Source organism: Lampris incognitus, chromosome 8, assembly GCF_029633865.1.
Source record: "Lampris incognitus isolate fLamInc1 chromosome 8, fLamInc1.hap2, whole genome shotgun sequence".
NCBI lineage: Eukaryota > Metazoa > Chordata > Actinopteri > Lampriformes > Lampridae > Lampris > Lampris incognitus.
Genome location: NC_079218.1, coordinates 9544425 through 9567833, shown reverse-complemented (window position 1 = coordinate 9567833; position 23409 = coordinate 9544425). Strand labels below are relative to the sequence as shown.

At 46.2% G+C, this 23409-nt stretch overlaps 1 protein-coding gene across 2 annotated transcripts in view; it reads right to left on the bottom strand.

The window, feature by feature from the left end:
• abr (ABR activator of RhoGEF and GTPase) overlaps positions 1-23409 on the bottom strand; it is a 198397-nt gene that overhangs the window by 79470 nt on the left and 95518 nt on the right. For both annotated transcript variants that reach the window (XM_056284764.1, XM_056284765.1), the window contains 7 exons: positions 17268-17320; positions 14900-15040; positions 12732-12853; positions 8648-8816; positions 5586-5705; positions 3656-3731; positions 2318-2422 (listed from right to left, as the gene is read on the bottom strand). In XM_056284764.1, coding sequence (XP_056140739.1) covers positions 2318-2422; positions 3656-3731; positions 5586-5705; positions 8648-8816; positions 12732-12853; positions 14900-15040; positions 17268-17320 — 786 coding nt within the window. The remainder of the gene's footprint in view (positions 1-2317; positions 2423-3655; positions 3732-5585; positions 5706-8647; positions 8817-12731; positions 12854-14899; positions 15041-17267; positions 17321-23409) is intronic.

Sequence of the window (23409 nt, the reverse complement as noted above, 5' to 3'; positions counted from 1 at the left end):
TGAAGTAGGACTGTCTGGAGTTTCACCATTCGCCTGCCGGGGTCACCAGCATGCCTACTGCTGAGATGGGCGCAGCACACTCAGCATGTGTGTGTGTGTGTGTGCCGTGTATTGTACAAGCGACAGGACAGCATTGTGGAGAAACAGTTCAAAGGTTCACCATCAAGTTGGGCTCCACGCTGCTTTTGACTTCAGTGAAGACTATCTCTGTCAATATTTGTCTCTCAAAAATACATGTCAAACCCATAAAAGCTTTTCAAAAACCACAAATACATGTTGTACGGTATTAAAATGACACAGGACAAGTCAAATTAAAGTATGAATGTTCCAGTGTGCACTTACAAGAGCTGTCCTATAAACTACAGAGGACCGCGGGAAGGTCCCTGAGGTATTAGCCTTTGTCTAGAGCGGACCAAGTTAAATTCCTTCACCAGCTGGTCCCTATTTCAACTCCAACTATGCCCCCTATATCTCATTACAGAGATGTGTGTGTGTTTTGTGTACATGAGTGTGCATGCGTTTGTGCGTGTGTACATCTGTGTGCACGTTTGCTTTATCACACGTTACAGGTCAACATATATGTCAAACGCAAGACAGGGGGCCTGCACTTTCATTTACACTTTCTGCTATCCACTCCCTCCGGGGAAAACTGAAAAACATTACGTAGCTGCTGAAGCCTTTATGGCATGTCAGCGGTCTTACGTAGTGGAACGGTCAAGTTTTGATCAAGTCGGTATTTGTGCCGAGTGAATGCCACCGTGCAGAATTACTCATTTTTGTCTCTGCCAACACCATTCATGTGTACTAGTATCATAACAGAACCACAGATTTAAAGTGACACTTGTGCCTAAACAGTCGAAATAATGTCTTCCATGCAGAGAGATGACAAAACTGTCACTGATCTAAGAACCAAGGATGGCCAGTCAGTCAGTGATATCAGATTTTCTATTATAAAGAGGACAGTAGTGCAGTTCCCTATGTATTGGACCCTTCCCTGCAGAGCTACGTCTTTGCTTACGTGTGGTGATACACATGTATGTATTAGTAAGTGTCTTGTATATGTGTGTGTGTATACATATGTGTGTGTTTGTGTATGTTTTGTTTATCACTCCTCACGGGGACCAGATGTCCTCATCCATCCATCCATTATCCGAACCGCTTATCCTGCTCTTAGGGTCATGGGAATACTGGAGCCTATCCCAGCAGTCATTGGGCGGCAGGTGGGGAGATACCCTGGGCAGGCCGCCAGGCCATCACAGCCCCCCCCCCCCAACACCACCACACACACACACACACACACACACACACACACCTGGGGACAATTTAGTGTGGTCGATTCACCTGACCTACATGTCTTTGGACTGTGGGAGGAAATCAGAGCACCCGGAGGAAACCTACGCAGACACGGGGAGAACATGCAAACTCCACACAGAGGACGACCCCCAAGGTTGGACTACCCCGGGGCTCGAACCCAGGACCTTCTTGCTGTGAGACGACCGCACCAACCACTGTGCCACCGTGCCGCCCCAAATGTCCTCATAAGGATAGCAATACCACAAACCACCTACCTAGTGGGGAAATTTTTTTTGGGTCCCCACTAGGGGGAAATAAGAAAAAGGGTTATTTCTGGGCAAGAAGTAAGCTTTATAGCGAGAGTTAAAATTGGAGTTATGTTAAGACTTAGAACTAGTATTAGTTAGGCATTAGAATAAAGCTCAAGGTTAGGGTTAGGGGCTTAAATTTGGGTTATTTAGGGTTACAGTTAGGGTTAGCGAACGGGCTGGGGTTTAGGATAAAGGAAACAGAATATTGACTCTAATGTACATTTTTTTGGTCCCCACGAGGATAGATAAACATGAGTGTGTGTGTGTGTGTGTGCGTGTACAGGTATCCTGTGTGCCACTTCCACCTTGAGTGTATCCTGGTGAGATCAGAGCGGGTCGGACAGACGGCTTTTATCTCACTGGGTGGGCTATGAAGACCGGCGTGACGTGGAGCTCAGGAGCAAAAACAAACCTGTGCAGGATGTAAAAGCTCGGCCCACGCCACCACCGACCTCCGTCCACGCTGCGTGGCTCGAGTTAGCTACCACTAGATGAGAAACATAATGTAACCCAGATTCTCTCCTGCTAGGCCCCTCTTTCATTTTGTGAGAGGTTTCTTTTTTTCTGTGCTGAGAAAGTAATAGGTGCTTTTGTGAAGTCTAAACTCAAAACAGAAGGGGGAAGAAGAAGAAGAAAGCCGAACCGGAGGAGAAGGGAGGGGGGGAGCGAGAGTGAGAGAAGCTGATTTGTGTGACTTGCGTCTCTCGACCTACCATCTTTGTTACTGGTGACGGGGATGTTGTGTACAGTTCGGAGTTTGATACAGGAGTTTGTGAGGACCTGAAGTTCCACGGAGCTCAGCACACACGCCTGCAGATCTGAGGAGAGCACAACAAAATAACAACCGACAGCCACATCAGTCACAATTAATGAATTTCTGTGCTAAACCGAAGGAAGAGTGGGTGTACACCAGTTTTCAGTGGCAGGTTCCACGGAAAGTCGCTCGGTAGCCAGATGTGTTTAGGTGGCATTTAAAGGGGGAGTTACCCAATTCTAGACATCAGGATCAGTTTATTTGAATGTAAGAATTATTACACAGCAGGTAAAGCAAGTTTATTTATTTATTCTGTGTCTGTAAAATGAGCTGTTTAAAGTCCTGGCTTACCTGAGAGACATAACTAGGTCATGTTACTTGGTACTAAAGGGACTACAAGTTTGTCAGGCCACATTTTAAAAGGAAAAAAAGAAAAGAAAAAAAGAGCACGTCCAAATTTCCACTGGGGGTGTGTGAACATGTCCCAGAAAGTCAAGTCAGTTCATCTGGACACAAGGTTTGGTGGGAGAAACGTTTCGTCACTCATCTAAGCGACTTTGTCAGTCTCAGCTGACTGCTGGTACCCCCAACCTCAGAAAAAGCACAGTTGAATAACACAGAAACCAGCAGTTGGTTTCACATGCAAACTGCCGTGACCATTGATCAGAGTTACAACGGCCAGGTGTACTGTTCACAGAGGTTTGTCCCTCCTTGGACCACTGTCGGTAGGTACTCACCACTACTGACTGGGGGCCCCCCACTAGCCTTGCCGTTTCAGTGATGCTCTGACCCAGTCATCTGGCCGTAGCAATCTGGCCCTTGTCAAAGTGGCTCAGGTCTTTACTCCTGCCCGAGAACTGACTGTTCGATTACCATCTCATCCAACCAGACCTTGACATGTGCCCTTGTTTGGGTATGATCACTGTTATTCGATTCACCTGATATTGGTCATAATGTTTTGGCTCATTTGAGTATAGAGACCTCAAACGTATCAGCAAAGTACAGCCCGTTTGGCGTCTACCGAGAATCTCACAAGTGAAATTATTTCCTTCTGAGATGTTCAGAAAATGTTAATTTCTAATATTAACATGGCCACATGTAAATATTAAAGACATTTTTTAACATTTAGAGAGCCACATCCATATTTCAGTGCAGCAGCTTGGAGAGGAAGCGCTAGTGATGTTGTGTTTTTGTTATGGTACCGGGACCCACTTTACTCAGCAGCACTACTAGTGGACAAAAACTCTGCAGTTCATCTATAAGGACACTGACTGGCATTGATTTAAGCAGGTAGTACCTTTCTTCTGCAGTTTCTGGATGCTCTCCTTCCATTCCGACCTCTCGTAGTCTGAGGAAATCAGGAACAGATAGCTCTGGAGGCACAAGACATCCAACCGTTAGCAACATCCAACGAAACACACATTATCCAGGACATCTGGCGTTCATGCCTGTAACTCGTTATTAAAAAAGGGCCGGAAAGATCCTGCATCGGTAAGTTTTTACAAGAAACCTGGCAGGATTATTCTAACAGACCTCTCATAGAAATTAGACTAATTATCAGTAGTGGTCAGCAAACCAGTTGTTATGTGGCACATACATGGGAGGGGGCAAGAATATAATAGGAACTACACACAGCATAAATGTGCCCCATCATTAAGTGGCCACAGGTCCCTTGAAATATATATGAGTACTAAAATCTTTACTTCTGTTTCAGAAACCCAACTATGATCTTGTCTAAGACTTGCTTGCAGACAGTGCTGACTCCACACTCTGTATCAGCATGTTGACACTTCCCTCTAGTGGTCACCGTGTGGCATTACATCACTGCAGGTGAATACACAATGTCTGCCTATGTAAAGCTTATGCAGACAGTTTACAGCTTTTCTCTTTTTACTGCGTAGAAGGTGAACCTGGCTTGTGTCTTGTCTTATTTTGTCCTTTAACATCTGCTTTTTGGAGAGAAGTTGCCTTTCCTATCTTTATGAGCTAAAATGTTCTTGTTCTTAGTTTTTAACACTAGTTCTTGGCATATTGACAAAGGCGCTAAGGTCTTACGTCTACTGGGCAAATCATACATACATTAAACTAGAGAGACCAGCTAACAGGATTTCACATTATTTTGAGCTGAAATAAATTAATTTGTTCATTCTCTTGGTAAAATTAAAAATAAGGAAGCCACAAAAACAAGTTTAAAAAAACTTTAAAGGGATTAAGCGGAGAATACCTATAATAGAGAGAATATCTATAATAATCATTTGTCTGTAGCCTTTGTGCTACGTTGTGCTTTCGTATCTGCTGTATTTTCACTGTGTACAGTGTATTTTCACTGTGTACACAGTGTTTTCACCATGTACACACTGTATTTTCAGTGTACAGTGTATTTTCACTGTGTACACACAGTATTTTCACTGTGTACACAGTACATTTTCACCGTGTATACAGTGTATTTATTTTCACCGTGTACACACTGTATTTTCACTGTGTACACAGTACATTTTCACCGTGTACACACTGTATTTTCACCGTGTACACACTGTATTTTCACTGTGTACACAGTACATTTTCACCGTGTATACAGTGTATTTATTTTCACCATGTATACACTGTATTTTCACTGTGTACACAGTACATTTTCACCGTGTATACAGTGTATTTATTTTCACCGTGTACACACTGTATTTTCACTGTGTACACAGTACATTTTCACCGTGTACACACTGTATTTTCACCGTGTACACACTGTATTTTCACCGTGTACACAGTACATTTTCACCGTGTATACAGTGTATTTATTTTCACCATGTATACAGTGTATTTATTTTCACCGTGTACACACTGTATTTTCACTGTGTACACAGTACATTTTCACCGTGTACACACTGTATTTTCACCGTGTACACACTGTATTTTCACCGTGTACACAGTACATTTTCACCGTGTATACAGTGTATTTATTTTCACCATGTATACAGTGTATTTATTTTCACCGTGTACACACTGTATTTTCACCGTGTACACACTGTATTTTCACCGTGTACACACTGTATTTTCACTGTGTGCACAGTGTAGTTTCACCGTGCACACAGTGTAGTTTCACCGTGCACACAGTGTAGTTTCATTGTTATTTTCTCTTTGGCCCATTGTCTTTTTACTATTTTCTAAACACTACTGCAAATGTAAAAAGGAGGACGTGCACACACACACAAAAAACAAAAGAAGAACATTACCTTGCCGTGTTTGTTGTGAATGCGGAAAGGGATTGCGGGCGAGTGTAAAAGCAGCCATGACTCTTGCTCATTCATCTTCTTCCTCAATCGCTCCACACGACTCTGGCCTTTGGGCGCTTTCTAGACACACACACACACACACAACACAATGTTGTTTCATGCCATGAAAAACAATTACTTCATGGTGATTGTGATCTAATTCAAGCTATTGGGTTTATATAAATCAGAACGCTGTTCTCAACCACTGGCCTGACAAACAAATCCCTCCAGTGTGGATCCCATAAGAGCACACTTCACAGCTTAGTTTTGTGTAGCGCCTTTCAAGGAACGCCAGGACACTTTACACTAGATAAGAACCCCCCCAAAGAAAGGATTAAAACAGGATCAGAAGACTACAGACCACAGGCCTCAGTAAAAAGGTAGCAGCCTTGTGGATCTCTGCTGGAATACACAGACAGGTTTGCTGGGAAATCATTTTCCAGGACTTTTCAAGGAGATTTTCCAGGACTTTTGCTCAGATGTGCATGACAGTTGTTGCTCACAGATCACATCATGAAGTGTTAACTATCAGCGGAAGCCTCGACAGTCTCTAAATGGTGGGTGCAACTTTTAGCTGCTCACTGAACACCACCCGAACGTCAAACATGTGACATGTGGCTACAAATATCCCTAAAAATAAAATATGCAATCGCAGTTAAAACGACACCAGAAATTTGCAGTCTTAGTGCAAAAAAAAAAAAAAGCAAGTTAAAATGAGAACATTCACAGACAAGTTAAAACCAATCTGTCCAATTTTTCATAACCTCAGTAATATCACCAGGATCAATTTGGTCATTTCCCAGATATTTTCCATGGCTGGAAGACAGGTCGATAAATTTCAAGGTTTTCAAGGTTTATCGAGACACGTGGGAATTTTATTTATAGTTTTACTTTTAAATTTTAGTGCATGTTGTATTGTTATTATCTACTTTTACTCATCATCCCCGTTAGGTGTTCTCAGGTCTGAGCTAATAGCACTACTATTATCATCTGTATTATTTGAATTATTTAAAGCGGTCATGCTGAGGAAACCCCCTGGACACCGACACCAGTCCGAACCTGACCTGCTCTGCGTATCATCTGAGCTACCAGCTAGCTTAGCAGTACCTCGGTATCAGTTTCTGCTTGGCCTTGCTCTGAAACGCCCTCAAAGAACACGAGGACTTCATGTTTTTAACTGCTTTGTTCATGCCCTCTGTGACGGCAGAAACATTCCTACATACGCTGATGATGCCCCTGTTTATCCCCCCCGTGTGTGTGTGAACGGAACAAATGAGCGGGGGGACCATTGTGTTTAGTGGGAGGCGGTTCCAGTAAGGCCCAGAGTCCATGGCGTGTTCTGCCATGCAAAAACTGTTTATGTGATGATCAGGCGGTTAGATGGCTATCGCCGTTTCACCGCGTCAAAGCAAGGAGACGCTTCCTTCTGAGTTACGTGCACGTGCTGGTGTGTGTTCAGGAATGACGTTAGTTGTGTGTGTGTGTGTGTGTGCGCATGGAAGTGCACACCTACATCTTTCTGTTCCAATAACAGCCTTGGTTGTGATGACTCATTCTGGGGAAGCCCGGACTATTTTTCCCACACAGGTCTCCACTGAAAGCTTAACACCACAATCATGCCACCCTCCCACCTTTCATAAACAAGGACTCCAAGGAGCCACACCCTTGGATGCCTGTTCATGACCGGAACAGCCCGTCTGGACAGTGGCTCCTCCGGCCGGGGCTATTCAGCCGACCTCGACTGAGGTAACGAGACACCATGAGAGAGAATGAGGAGGATGAAGACCCCCACCTTTGTCACGCACATGAGGAGCTGCTCAGTTGGGAGACGTAATATGAGTTGAGGTTTATCACGCTGAGCCCTACATGCACAACTCACGCTCTGGGCTACCGCGGTGCTTAATCTTGGATGCCATAGTACAGACAGAAGACCTTTGTGCGGGTAGAATAGCTTGTCGTTCTGACCATTTTAATGGTGTGCGGCATTGGTTATACCGCTAAAACCAAAAGATAAAACAATCTAATCCACAGCCACATAAGAATCCTCTACTAATGGTTAATGATGTAAGGCAATGCTTAATTACTCAAGCGTCACAATTATTTGTTTCACAAAACTGTATCAATTCTCCAATGCACTGCACTGACTGTTAAGATTACACACAAAGACATGGCGGCAGTGTGCCCTAATTGTGTAGTTTCCATCCCTGACCACTAGATGGCAGATGCAGTATTGTAACTGGGCTGCACAAGCGCCACAACAGCAGGCACTGGCAGTGCCACACTAGCTATGGCTCTGACTACCCTGACTGTATGCATATTGTGTTTTCTATTTTATTTTGAATGTTGACAAATTGTTGCAATATATAACAGCATTTGTACTATCACAATATATCAAAACAGACTGAAACTGTCACTCTTGTCTAACATGAAAATCTTGCAATATATGACCCTATCCTGAATGATACCCTTGTCTCTTTTGGGGTATATCCAATGACACCTTCTATAAAGAGTTTCGGGTGGGGGGGCACCTGTGTAGGCTGTGGTGGGGAAAAACCGTCACATCTGGGTTGACGGACAAATACAAGGGTGTGAAAAGTTCATGACTTAATGCCAGCGGATGTGATACGCTATTGTTCAGTGTCTGTGATTATCTCTTTGGTTTGAGATCCTGTTTCCATTCTCCGCGCCACTTTCAGCTGCAGAAATGTGTTGTGAAAGTTGAATACTATACGCCTGGGCAACTGACAAAAGCCTTTTTACGACCACCTAACTAATATATTTTTAGATTTTTCCAGTGAACCTGGTTAACGTGCTGCTCGTACTTTTTCCTTACTTGAGGTTTCTGAATTGTCTCAAAAAGCCTTACATTTACCTGTTTATGTGTATTCGCTATAGGAGAGTCTTAAATTCTTCCATCTCAGCAGTGAAACCAGCTTGTTGCTGGTGGGTAAGCCTTTCTTGAAGCAGAGGGAGTGACCCGAGATTAAGTTACACTTGTTGGTAAGAAGATGTTTAAAGATTACCTTCTCCTTCTGAATCTCACTCTTGATGACTGAGATCTTGATCTTGATCTCCTCAATCTCGTGCTCGGGCAGCACTTGGACGTGGGGGCAGGAGTCGGAGTCGTCCAGCGTCTGGAAGGTCAGGTCGGCCAGCGGGATGTACCACTTACACTCGTACTGCTGGTGGCGGCTGCTCCCCACGGCAGAGGGTGAAAAACAGAGGGATTCGGGGAGGGAGGAATGGATGGAGAAACAATGGAGAAGATGAGTGGAGCGAGAAAAGACTGAGTTAATCAGCTGATCAAACAAGAGTTGTTCATGAATCCTCCCATCACGCCTTGTGACAGATCATCAGTACAGTGACGTGGTGTGGGAAGGCTAAGGACACCAAAGCCTACTGGATGACATCTTTGGACTGAAATCATATTTATCCAGATATCTTTACCTCTTTTAAGATGTGGCCTGGCTTCTAACACTAACTCACGCACATGCAGTCTCACGTTTAGCTGTACCATGTGTTTAGATGAGTGATGAGGGCGGGGTCGCAGCCCCTTCCCCCTCCCCCCTGAACAGGCGCCCCGACCGACCAGAGGAGGCGCTAATGCAGCGACCAGGACACATACCCACATCCGGCTTCCCACCCGCAGACACGGCCAATTGTGTCTGTAGGGACGCCCGACCGAGCCGGAGGCAACACGGGGATTCGAACCAGTGATCCCCGTGTTGGTAAGCAACGGAATAGACCGCCACGCTACCCGGACGCCCGTTTTTAAGTGTTTCTGATGTGTCAGCTTGTTTTTCTGGGTTGCTGGTGAGGTAAAAACATGATTCAGATAAGCTCACCTTAGTTCTGCTGAAATGCTGCAAAAGCATCTATTCTATAATGTCAGTGTTAAGCGTCCAGTCAGGATGTGATGCAAATAATATGCAAATTTAAATTCTCAAATGAAAATGCAGCCAACCTAACAGTTCAACGGGATGGACTTCAGGTGGATTCTTAAATATGGAACTTTTGCGTTAGATATTGCGATATCAATACCGTGCCAAGTTCCCTATGGTTATTTTATGGTTATGGTTATTTTCCTTATCGTCGAGCACCAACCTGAACACGCCGCATTAAGTCATAATTTTCCTCCCACATCTCTAGAAAAGGTTTTTGAGAGCCTCTAGGTAATGCACACAAAGCATCAGCCGGATCCGTCGGCACGCCGTGGGCACGCCGAACGGTTAGGAAGATGGATCTGCAATGGATGTTAATTAGCGTTCCCCGGAGGTTGCGGCGCCAACTCATTACCACTCAGATATATTCATCGGGAAGCTAATTTGAGGAAAGCGACGTGGTGACGGGATATGAAATATGCAAATACCATAATAAAAAGGGAACATCCAAACTGAAGCAGGAGCCTCGTGTTATTACTGTACTCATGGACAATTTAGCCCTGATTTGTGAATGTCAACAAGTCTGTATGAAGTGCGACTCTTTTCCAGTTTGTACCAATTACAAGAACAACGATGATCTCGGATCACTGGAATAACTCGCGAGTACTAGTCAAGGCCTCGCTTCGGCTTCACAAGCGGTGGTTTTTATTCAAAGTACACCTCGTCAAATTAGTCGCACGGGACAGGATGAGTCTGTCTTTTCTTTTCTCTATCATCCACTAACACGCCTCTCTCGCCCCCTGGAGTTATTCCTTCCCATCTCGCACTAATACAAGGCCTGTTATCGCCCTCTCTCTGTTATCACGACCATTATCTATTCAGAGCTCTATCCCTCCATACGCTCTCCAATAACCCCTCCAGCAGCGCTTACAGCTCATCCAATGACCCTAAAACCCATATTGTACACACACACACACACACACACACACACGCCCAGGGATGGGTCGATATAGATCCTCTGCCATGCTGTATTATTTAAGATGAATACATCAGCGTAACCGGTCCCACAGTGCATGCAACATGTCTATTTCATGGCCTTTGCGCGATAATAAAATGGATTACATATGAACCCGTCCCCTCGTTTTGCGGCGCCACATGGAGAAAAGCAACTGCAACACTCATTCTGGAAAGGGGGCTGCAGACACGTGGCGGCGGGAGCAATCTGAATATGTAAATCCCAATACGAGAGAGCAGATAAGAATGGGGATCAAATCGGATCAAGGCTCTGCGTGATTTAATATAGAATATATTAATATTCAAGATGGCGGCCTTGCTCCAAATGGCCGGCTCACGGGGCCCAGGCTTCACAAGGTGGTGTGGATGAGACAGCGGGATAACACTCAAAAACCATTATAGGCTGATTTACACCCCCTACCCACCCCACCCCACCCTAACCCCCATCCCCACCCACCCCCTGTGTGAGGGTTGGCTCTGAGTGACACAGACAAACGGAAACTGTCAATCACAATTGAGTCCGGCGTGCAGAACAGCGGTCGCTGAGCTGACAAGACGGGAGATGGAGGCGCGGCCCTGTAATGAGACACTGCATTATGGATATGTGGCCTGTCACTGTTATGTGTCATCAAACGCATGGAGAGACACACACACACACACACACACACACACACACACACACACACACTCTCTCTCTCTCTCTCTCTCTCTCTCTCTCTCTCTCTCTCTCTCTCTCTCTCTCTATCTGTCGGTCTCCGACTACCACCGCCCTCCCCGTTTCCCAGCTCCCCTTGCCTGCAGCCATGACAGATGACTTGTCATAATGGAACACAGATTTCTCTCTGCGCCGCTCCCTTCCACAACCTACAAATCCATCTGATGACGCTTTTTTTCTTCTTCATATTCATCCTCGCTCTCACAAAACGATCATTCTATGCTCACAAAATATGAATTTTCATTATTGAGACATCCAAGACTCTCCACGCTCAGCGGAGGACAGTAAAAAGAAGGCTGAACTGGACCGCTCTCTGAACAGCGCCATGCCTCTCGTCTCATTGTGAAGGTGTTGAACGCGATTCTGACACAGGAATCGCTGCGAATTGAGTGCAGATGTCGAGATATGAGGGAGATCTAAAGAAAAAAGCAAATATGGAGGTACAATGCCCATTACATCTGCTGCCTGGCTTCAATTTGTTGCCAAAGGGCAGTGACGATGAGACTGTCCATCCATCCATCATCCAAACTGCTTATCCTGCTCTCAGGGTCGCGGGGATGCTGGAGCCTACAGAAAATTCACATGTACTCAAGCATGGAGTGGTGGGGTGAGGCAGGTGTGTGTGTCTCATTGTCTTAGACTAGTTTAGTAGCGCACCATTTCACTTTTCACTATTCCAGTGAGCATGGCAGTTTATAGACCATTGCATTTATGCGCCTACTGTGCGTGCACGTGAGTTAACGTGCCAGACATGGTGAGCAGAGGAGTCCATGTCCTCCAGTTTAGTCTGCGTGGGGGGGGGGGGGGGGGGTTACATCTCGGATGTTTTCAGGTTAATTTCTTGTCCAATTGTCAAACTGAACCAAATGACAAAGAACCAAATTCAAATCTGCTTGAAAACGACGGTGGTCTGGAGTCCGCTCTCATGTGAACTGGTCTACGACTGTTAGAAAAGCAATCCGGTCTGAGGAAGTAAACCACATGTATAGAAAAAAAAAAAAAGCAAGTAGCGTGTATGTGATATTAAGGAGAACTATCCGGGAGACTCCGGCCAGCAGTAGGTCTGGTGATAAACATGTGAGGATATGCTAAAAGTAAAGCAGCAAATGCATTTCTTGAAACTACTCGTCCCCGCAAAAAAACATCTGCATCTGCAGCTGGAATGTGTAGAGTTACGTACTGGTTCACATCGTTCTGGCGGTGGCACCAAATAAGCAAAAGCAGGGCCAAAAAACTGAGTCGGTGTTGTTTTGTTTTTACATTTTCCGTTTATATCAAACCGGATGTACTCGCGTTCAAACCTCGTGCCCTGTCGAGGATGGTACCATGCTGTGTGTGTGTGTGTGCGTTTGCACAAGTCTGTGTGTACCTGTATGCGTTTGTGTCAGTCCCACGTTGGTTTATGCTAGCCATACTGTGTCAGTTGTTAATTCTCTGTGTCTGTGAGCCTGTCAACTGAAGCAGGCGTCTGTCTGTGTGCGGTGCATGTGGACCTACCCCACAGCCGTCTTCTTGATCTTGGCACACAGCAGCAGGTCGGTGAAGAGGAAGACGTGGCGCAGCTTCCTGGAACCCTCCGACACTTCCACCAGGAAGCCGTCCTTCACCAGCTGACGAGCCTGACAAGAGAAATGACGTCATTTCCTTCGGGATCTGTGCGATAGGAGAGTGACTGGCTCCACCCACACACACACACACACACACACACACACACCAACAAACATATACAACAGATGTGTGTTGCTTATGCGAGTCTAATAGCAGTCACAAATATTTCTCAGGTTTGTATTTTAACCGACCCAGATGACCAGATAGGTAGGACGGCTGCACGGGGAAACACAACCAGGACTGGAACGATTACACAGCAGAAGGTAGAATTTCTTTTTTTTAGGTTTTCAGTTGACGACCAACTGACTGACCGATTCAATCTGAATCGTCCAGATGCTAAAAACAACACGTGATACTAAAAGAAGTTTAGAGGCGTCCGGGTGGCGTGGCGGTCTATTCCATTGTCTACCAACATGGGGATCGAATAAGTGACAAAGGGTTAACCGCCCGGTTTATCTGAATTGTCAGAAACAGAAATAAAGTCGCTGAGAAGGTCTGAAAAGTTGCTCGAAAGTCAACAGTGTGTGTGTCTCAGCCCTGTGATGGCCTGGCGGCCTGTCCGGGGTGTCTCCCCGCCTGCCGCCCAATGACTGCTGGGATAGGCTCCAGCATCCCTGAGAGCAGGATAAGCGGTTTGGATAATGGATGGATGGATAATGGCAAATGGTGACCTGGGGTAGTTACACTGATGAGCCAAAACACTACGACCCCCTGCCTAATATGCTGTTGGTCCTCCGTGTGCTGCCAAAACGTCGCCAACCCATCAAGGCGTGTACTCTACCAGGGGTGCAAACTCATCAGGGGTGAAGAAGGGGACAAATATCAGCTTTAAAATATGGATTTACAGTCGATAACGAACAATCAATACATATACCGTAGTTAAATTATCACAAACGTTGCCACCCATCTTCCATTTACTCACACAGTTTTTTCATTATGACAGTATGCGAGATTAGTAGTGGACACACACACACACACACACACACACAAAAGTGCCATTATTCGACTTTTGTGCAAGGTCAAAGTCGATTGAACAGGAAATGGATGGGGAAAAAAGCTGTTAATATGCAGCGCTCAAGCTAAGAGTCTACCTAATAAAAACACTTTGCCTGTCAGTCTGTGGATGAGCAGCCTGCTTGGCGGACCTTCGCACAAATGCGACCAAGTCTAATATGAACTTACACGGTCTAAAAAGAAAAGGTTTGCTATGCGGCCATTTTGGTCTAACACGAACCCTGTCTTTATTTTCATTATATCATAAAGCTAGGTAAACACATTACACTGGCGCATGAGTGACCCACATGGCTGACTCCCACCGGCTTGTCGTCTTCCTACAGTGCATCCTGGAGTCATCACTTCCCCAGGTAAACGGTGCACACGTACACCACCAGCCACACGACATAAAAGAAAATGTGACTCATCGGACCAGGCGACCTTCTTTTACTGCTCCAACGTCCAGTTCCGACGCTCATGTGCCCATTGGAGGCACTTTCAATGATGGACAGGGGTCATCATGGGCACTCTGACCGGTCTGCGGCTACACAGCCCCATACGCAGCAGGGTTTGATGCATTAAAAATTGTGTCTTGTGCCACAGTAGACCTTCTGTCAGTCTGGACCAGATGGGATAGCCTTTGTTGGCCTGCCGCATCAGTGAGCCTTGGGCACCCAGCACCCTGCTCTGACTCAGTCGTCAGGTCTTTACTCCTGCCATTACTTCTGCATCCGACACGTTGACTACGAGAATGGATTGTTTGCTGAGCATCTAATCTACACAGGCCTTGACATGTGCCCTTGTTTAGAGATGATCGATGTTGTTGGTTGCCCTGTGAGTGGTCATAATGTTTTGGCTCATCGGTGTATGGCCTGTTCAGGGTGTCTCCCTACCTGCCGCCCAATGACTGCTGAGATAGGCTCCAGCATCCCCGCAACCCCAACAGCAGGATACGTAGTTTGGATAATGGCTGGATGGATATATATATGTATATATACACTAAACAGTTCACTCACTCACTCACACACACACACACACACACACACACACACACACACACACACCTCTCCCTTGGGAGTGGTGACAGCAGTTCTGCGTGGGTCGATCTCCTCATTGATGGAGGAGAGGAAGTTCTGGGAGATCCTCAAGGCGTCCTGCAGCAGTGGGAAGTCCGGGTGGTCCTTCGGTGTGTGTTTCAGCAGGTCCTGCAGCATGCAAGCCATTTGCACAGACAGAAACAAAAGCACAGAAACACAACAGCAAGGTCATCATGAGGTCACAGGCTTGGAGGAGCACTTCTGAACCCTTCAGAGAAACTGGGGGTAAGAATCACATTCTGCCTCTGTTGTTCAGTGAGATTAGCATTTAAGACGCAAGATGTTATTTCATGACTCATGAGACAGGCGCCTCCTTCCACATGAGGACAAGACTATTTCACAGCGAGCAGGGCAGAAAGATGCAGAATAAAGGATGTAAACAATGTCTATTGCTGCACAAACTAAACTCTGGGAAAGTGACCGCTCCTCCAAAAAGATCTATTCGGCTAGACCTCAGTGAAATTAATTTCCAGGATGGATTGTTTATTCATAACGCTGTGTAAATGTGTGACACCCAGACAGGCTTCTCTCGGAGCGATAACCGCCGAAAATCTAATTTTCTCATTTCCTCGGCGTTATCGGCACACAGAGAGGTGACGCATTTCAGCACGACCAGTGATGGCAGAGGCTTGAGGAGCTGGGCTCGTCTACTTTCTGAATCAAAATAAAAAATTCACCACCTCTCATCTAAGTGACGGGATATAACCTCTGTCTAAACTGAACCGGCTTTTTGTTTTGCTCAGTCGCGCTTTATGCAAACATATTCATGAAATACTCTCCCCCGGTTGGCCTCGACTCTTCTCGGCATCTCAGCCGATCAGGAGATAGACTGGTCTCGCTCAGGTGGGCATGGTGACTGGGCAGAGAGAGACACAGACTTTGGGAAACGGGAGCAGACGGCTCACAAGCAGAGTCTGACTTTGCAGCTGGCTGCATTTCAATGATCTCTGCTGCCGTGAGGAAAGTCAAACCAAGGATGCTGGTTAGACTCTTGAGTTTTTATGGAGGATCTCGTGGGTCCATCTCCGCTTGTATCTTTCCCAGCACAACCTGCTTCTATTCTTTTCAATCAAGCGGGCTGCCTTTTTGTAGTTATGTGTTTGTGTGACAGAGAGAGAGAGAGATAATTCAAGCTGAAATCTCTGACTATTCTCCATTAAGTGGTTATTTTATTAATTTGAAATGTGATGATGACGTGGTGGTTGTGTTGGACAGACAGTCAGTAGTCAGGTAGAAGTGTTGTGATACAGCTGGATGTAGGAGGCAGAGAGAAACAGACCTATTGACACTGATTTTCTGGGATTGCAACTAGGTGTAGCAGCCATTGTGGCTGGTGTACCATCAGCTCAGCAGTAAACAGTCCCCACCCTTGTAAAAATGGATCCTGGGGGGGCGTCCGGGTAACGTAGCGGTCTATTCCGTTGCCTACCAACACGGGGACCGCCAGTTCGAATCCTCGTGTTACCTCTGGCTTGGATCGGGTGTCCCTACAGACGCAGTTGGCCGTGTCTGTGGGTGGGAAGCCATGTGTCCTGGTATGTGTCCTGGTCACTGCACTTAGCGCCTCCTCTGGTCGGTCGGAGCGCCTGTTTGAGGGAGCAGGAACTGGGGGGAATAGCGTGACCTTCCCACGCGCTACGTCCCCCTGGTGAAACTCCTCACTGTCAGGTGAAAAGAAGCGGCTGGCAACTCCACATGTATCAGACAGGGCATGTGGCAGTCTGCAGCCCCCCCACCGATCAGCAGAGGGGGTGGAGCAGTGACCGGGACGGCTCGGAAGAGTGGGGTAATTGGCCGGGTACAACTGGGGAGAAAATAGGGGGAAAATCCAAAAAAAAAAAAAAAAAAAAGGGGGATCCTGGGACCAAAGCTAACTCAAGACAGTCTGATGTATTACAAACCACATCAAACTATAGCTTGCCCATGTACTGATCTGTCTGTTGTCTCTGACACGGTGATGATGGCTGCTTGTCTGTGAGTTTGTGTATGTCTGGGTAGACTGTAAGAACTGAATTGCCCTTCTGGGATAAACAAAGTTGTCTGAATCTGAAACTATATGGGAATACCGTTGTATAGTAATATTGATTACTTGTCAACCCTTTTTCCTGCTGGTCCAAAAATCTAAACAGCAGTATATGGAGACTGGAGAGTGTCTCCAGCCAAGGTAAATATGCCAGTTATCATTATGCAACCTGACTATATACTACAGATGGATAAAATAATCTCTTAAATAATCTCATTATGTAACCTGACTACATACTACAGATGGATAAAATAATCTCTTAATGGAGAAAAGTGGTGGGTTTCGGTGTTAAAATGCATGATCTGTACTCACATGAAGAACCAGGGTGCTTCTGGTGACACGGTCGATAGGCTTATACAGGAGAGCTGTGGACAGAGAGGACACAACCGGTCAAACGACAAGTCTTCTCTTACTATATAGTCCACTTGGCTGGCGTGAACACACACACACACACACACACACGCGCACACACAGACACACACCAAGAGGTCAGTTATAGTGTTTAACAAGGAGGAAACGCTGAGACATACGTTACACCATTGAACCGAGCCTTTACTGGCTAAGTCGCTCCCTTTCACCGAGGGCGGCTTGGTGAGCAGGGAGGTCACCCCTAAACTGGCCGACCTGCGGTGCAAACCCTGAGGTCAGTCGTGCTTTTCCCGAGGAGACAGTAAATCCCCACCAGCTTCCGGGAATGATGTACCGTTATCTGACTGCATGGTTATAGTATATAGATCATGAGGGTGGAGACGGGTTTATCAAAGCACGGTGGAGGGAACAGTCCGACCATGGTGGACATGCATAGCCATGCCTGAATGTCCACACATACAACAGGACACTGATGCACAGGCAGCTGCACACTAAACAGAGGGGAGGTCCCGGTCTCATCCGAAAATCATATCGGAGCCGATCAAGGCATATTTTAATTAATCACATACATCGAGCCTGTTCAAATGCAGGTCCTTGGTTTATTTTACCCCGGTGCGGGCAGTCTATGCCGGCTGACAAGTAGGTGTCATAAACGGATATTAACCGCAAAACGTGTGGCACCAAGACACATGTAACTCCAATGCGCAGCTGAAATGTCTGCAGTGTGGCACTATTTCGCAGTGGGAAATGAAGAGCCGCCCAGCAGCCACTTCTACTGTCTGCAACACCAATGTTTCCGCGTCCGGGTAGAGTAGCGGTCTATTTCGTTGCCTACCAACACGGGGATCGCCGGTTCAAATCCCCGTGTTACCTACGGCTCGGTCAGGCGTCCCTATAGACACAATTGGCCGTGTCTGCGGGTTGGAAGCCGGATGTGGGTATGTGTCCTGGTCGCTGCACTAGCGCCTGTTTAGGGGGTGGGGGACGGCGTGATCCTCCTACGCGCTACGTCCCCCTGGTGAAACTCCTCACTGTCAGGTGAAAAGAAGCGGCTGGCGACTCCAAACGTGTCGGAGGAAGCATGTGGTAGTCTGCAGCCCTTCCGGGTGGGCAGAGGGGGTGGAGCAGCGACCGGGACGGCTCGGAAGAGTGGGGTAATTGGACGGGTACAATTGGGGAGAAAAGGGGGGGAAATCCACACAAAAAAGTAATCTATTAAAGAAAAGATGCGATGCAGGCCATTTTATCTTAATGCAGAGCTATTCAATAGTAATCATATATTATATATACAGTGCTGCTTGAAAGTTTGTGAACCCTCCAGACATGGTCACTGTTTTTGTAAAAAACATTAAAATAAGCTTATTACACATACATCCAAATCCCAATTTGTAAAGCACACCTTCCAAATAATGGACACACACACACAAAAAGAGATATATTTTCATTATTATTTTCAAAAACGGAAAATTTAACATGTGCAAAAGTATGTGAACCCTTGTATTAGTAGCTTGTGGCTCCTCCTTTTGAGGCCATTACTTCAACCAAACGTCTTCTGTAACCACTAACCAGTCTCTCACATCTGCTTATGGGGCTTTTTGCCCACTCCTCCTTGCAGAACTCAGCCAGTTGAGAGAGGTTGGAGGGACATCTGGTATGTACCAACTTCTTCAGGTCTCGCCACAACATTTCAATTGGATTAAGGTCCCGGACTTTGACTTGGCCTATCCAGAGTACGAATCCTCTTTCTCTGAAGCCATTCCTTTGTAGTTTTGCTGGAATGCTTTGGGTCATTGTCTTGTTGCATCATCCATTTTCGTCCCAGCTTCAACTCCCTGACTGATGGCAGGAGATTCTGGTCAAGAATTTGTTGATATGCCGGAGAATCCATGGTTCCTTGGATAATATGGAGTCGTCCAGGTCCAGAAGCAGAAAAGCAGCCCCAGACCTTCACATTTCCACCACCATGCTTCACTGTTGGGAGGAGGTTCTTTTCTTCATATGCAGTGTTGGCTTTTCTCCAAACATGTTGGTTTTAATTGTGACCAAATAGTTATATTTTGGACTTGTCTGTCCAGAGAATGGACTTCCACAAGGCCTCTGGTTTGTCCAAGTGCTCTCTGGCAAAGTTGAAATGGGCAGCTTTGTTCTTTTTTGAAAGCAGAGGCTTCCTTCTAGCAACCCTCTCATGGTTGTCATGGCTATTCAATTTCCGTCTGATTGTAGATTCGTCCCAGATGCTACCAGAGAGGTGTGAAACTCTCTAGAGGTGATGTGTGGGTTGGCATTTACCGGATTTATTATTTTTCTGGTGCTTCTGGGTGATATTTTTGATGGGCGTCCACTTCTAGACAGAGTTGCTGTCATGTTGAAGGCCCTCCATTTGTAAATTATTTGTCTTACAGTGGATGGATGGAGCTGGAATCTTTTGGAGATGGTCTTATATCCCTCCCCAGACTGATGGGCTGTCACTACCCTCTTCTTCATGCCCTCGGATATCTCCTTTGCTCTCGGCATTGTTGATTTGTATGGGACCACAGTGGTTTGGTTGGTTTCCTCTCTCTTTTAATTAGTGCAGGCCAAACCCTTTCCCAAGGATGTCTCATTTCATTGGTCTGCTTAAATGATTAATTAAGCACCCAAATGTGTTTCACCATAGTCTGTTACCTGCTTGACTTAACCGATGCAGCTGGGAGTTCACTTACTTTTGCACATACACTATTCCATGTTTCATGTAGTTTTTGGGCTACTTAAACAAGTCCCACTAAACGAGTACATGCAACTGATAAACATATATCTGACATTTCATACATAAAAACTGGTGATGATAGAATAAGAAAATCATGGTAAAACAACAGAAAAATCTAAACTGCTCAAGGGGTTCACATACTTTCAGCAGCACTGTATAATATACATGTATAATCATAATACAACAATACAAATATAATGATAAAATACAACAGCAATCATAATACTGGTAACTGTAGTAGTATCAGTGATAATAGTAATAGTAATAGTAATAATTATCAACAGTCATCAATCAATTTTCAATCAGATTCAATTCTTATCAATTTTTCAATCAGATTCAATACAATATCTTACAAAACCAGTTCACACTAGTTGTGTTTTACAAACTTTGAAGTACTTGAAGTTTGCGCTGCACAGCTGTATCATGTAGTAAAGCATAAATATCACATCTGGGTTTGGATTGGCAGATGCTTCATATTAAATGACTTGGACCACATCTAGGGGGAAAAAACTTGATGGGGACATCCCTACTGAACAGGTACACACACGCAGCGTGTCTCTCCGGGCTCAGTGCGGTTCCAGCCTCCGGGAGGCGCTGAAGGACATTTGCTTTCGTTGCAAATGCAGAGCCGCTGCTGGGTGAATGAACTACAGGGTGCAGGGTGTGAACACAAGACGACGTCTCTAACACACAACTATCAAAGGTATCGATAGGTGCACACACAAACTAACACTTGTGCACACACACACACACACACAAGTGAGCACACATGCACGTTTGCTCCCACAGACTCGCTGTTACACAGACACAGACACACACAGACACACACACACACACACACGTGTAAAACTTTACTTTGCATGACTCAAGTTTAGATATATGCCATCACACTAGGCTGGCTTCCTACTGGGGGGGGGGGGGGCAACACACTAGGCTGGCTTCCGATGGGGGGGGGGGCAACACTCTGCTGTTATGTTGTGTGAACAGCAGCAGCAGGGCTGACATGTATGACAGCTTTAGGTGAGAACACCCCCCCCCCCACACACACACACACACACACAGATAGAGTAGAAAGAGGGAGCTTAGGAGAAGGAAATGGGAGAGGAAGAGATTGGCGGCTGGGGGGGGAATGAAATAAACATTCGCCCATCAAATGATCTGCATGAAGAGACAGGATAAATATGAGGGAGGGAGTGCTGATGGGTACCCAAGGAGAGGAAGACAGACTAAGCGAGAGTCCGCGGGAAAAAAAAGAAGCACGGAAGAGAATGTTTCTGATGTGTTCGTATATTCAAGCAACGTAATGGTAAAAAACCATCTTAGGGTATTTTAATTTAAGGAATATGTATCTTGATGTATAGGCAACAAATTTCCTCAAGTAGGACAGTAAACTATCTATCTATCCATCTATCTACGTATCTAGCTAGCTAGCTAGCTAGCTATCTAGAGTCGATATTCTTGTCGTCATTAATTAGACAACACATTATATGAAAATATCCAAATTTCCTCCCAATACCATACCATTGAAAGACATCCATCTATCCATCCATCATCCAAACTGCTTATCCTGCTCTCAGGGTTGCGGGGATGCTGGAGCCTATCCCAGCAGTCATTGGGCGGCAGGTGGGGAGACACCCTGGACAGGCCGCCAAGCCATCACAGGGCCAACATACACACACACACACACACACATTCATACCTAGGGACAATTTAGTGTGGCCGATTCACCTGACCTACATGTCTTTGGACTGTGGGAGGAAACCGGAGCCCCCGGAGGAAACCCACACAGACACGGGGACAACATGCAAATTCCACACAGAGGACGACTCCCAGGGTTGGACTACCCCGGGGCTCGAACCCAGGACCTACCTGCTGTGAGTATTAAGTGAGTCATTGCAAGACAATAGACAATAATTATTGCCCAGCTTGCCTCTGTGGTTAAGCCAAAGCCAACCTGCAATAATACTACAGTACGGCCGTCTGTCTCAGCAAAGTTAAACATCTTAAGTCATTTTACTGACTAACCCCTGTGTGTTTGCTGAAACTGTGTTCTCGGCTGAGCGCGGGGGAGTGACACTCGATCAGGAACTGGCATTTGCAGCTTTACACTTGCGTCTTCACAAACTTTTCATCTCCACACTTACAAATACCAGACGCCCTAGCACGCCATACCTACTATCCACGCCGACGACGTTTAGCAAGTAGAGAACAGAAACACACCTGATGAATTCTCAACTACCCCTTTAAGCAGCGCCTCCCTCTTCTCACCTGCGGTCCTGAAACGAGAGGCTCAAAAGTGAAAGAGCAGAATCCAGCAGGGAGGGGCAACGTTCATAATCTGCTGACAGGGCGTGTCGTACTGGACTTTAGACATTCGTACCCTGTGCCAATATACGCAGACACTGGCTGAAACAGGCAAGCATGCAGGTTTCGCATGCGCGCTCAGCTACTTAACTCTGTGAGGACCCTGCCGATCTGACGTTCCCCTGCCTGCCGCTCATTCATAACGCTGCATCTATCTGTCCATCTATCACTGATCCCGGCTCAGCGAACCCGCACTGATACCACCAGCAGAATTCATTACCGTGGGCCTGTTCTCAGCACAAAGGTCGAGACTTGCTTTAATTGTGTGTGTGTGTGTGTGTGTGTGTGTGTGTGTGTGTGTGTGTGTGTGTGTGTGTGTGTGTGTGTGTGTGTGTGTGTGTGTGAACTTGAATATTGGGTGCCCGCTGTTACTTTAGTTGGTAAAAAGGCCAGTTTCCAAAGCCGTGGTTGAGGGGCGCCACATGGCCTGCAGGGCAGAGCAGCAGCATGGCGGGCCGTGCGCGTCTTCCAGCATGGCAATTAAGTCAACTTCAAAGTCCGGGAGCAGGGGAGGGGTTGGGGTGGGGACGCTCGGTGGCTGATTATTGAAAGCCAATGTGCTGCCACAGCACGCTGCCTCTGATTGGACCCCATTCTCAAGGTCACCCTAACAACTTGGCTGACAGACAGACAGTTCCCAATTTGCCTAACTATGGGGATATGATCCGACCGGATGGTTACGTAAGACACACACACACACACACACACACACACACACACACACACACACACACACACACACACACACACACACACACACACACACACACACACAGTACTGGGCCACAGGTAAGCCACATGGGCAAATAACAGAGATAATGACAGCGACAATCGGGGGAGAAGAATGGAGAGAAAGAGAGAGTGAGAGAAAGAGGGTGAGAGATATAAAGAGAGAGAGAAAGAGACAGCAAGAGCGAGAGACAGTAAGAGAGTGAGAGAGAGCAACAGAGTGAGAGCGAGTGAGAGAGTGAGACA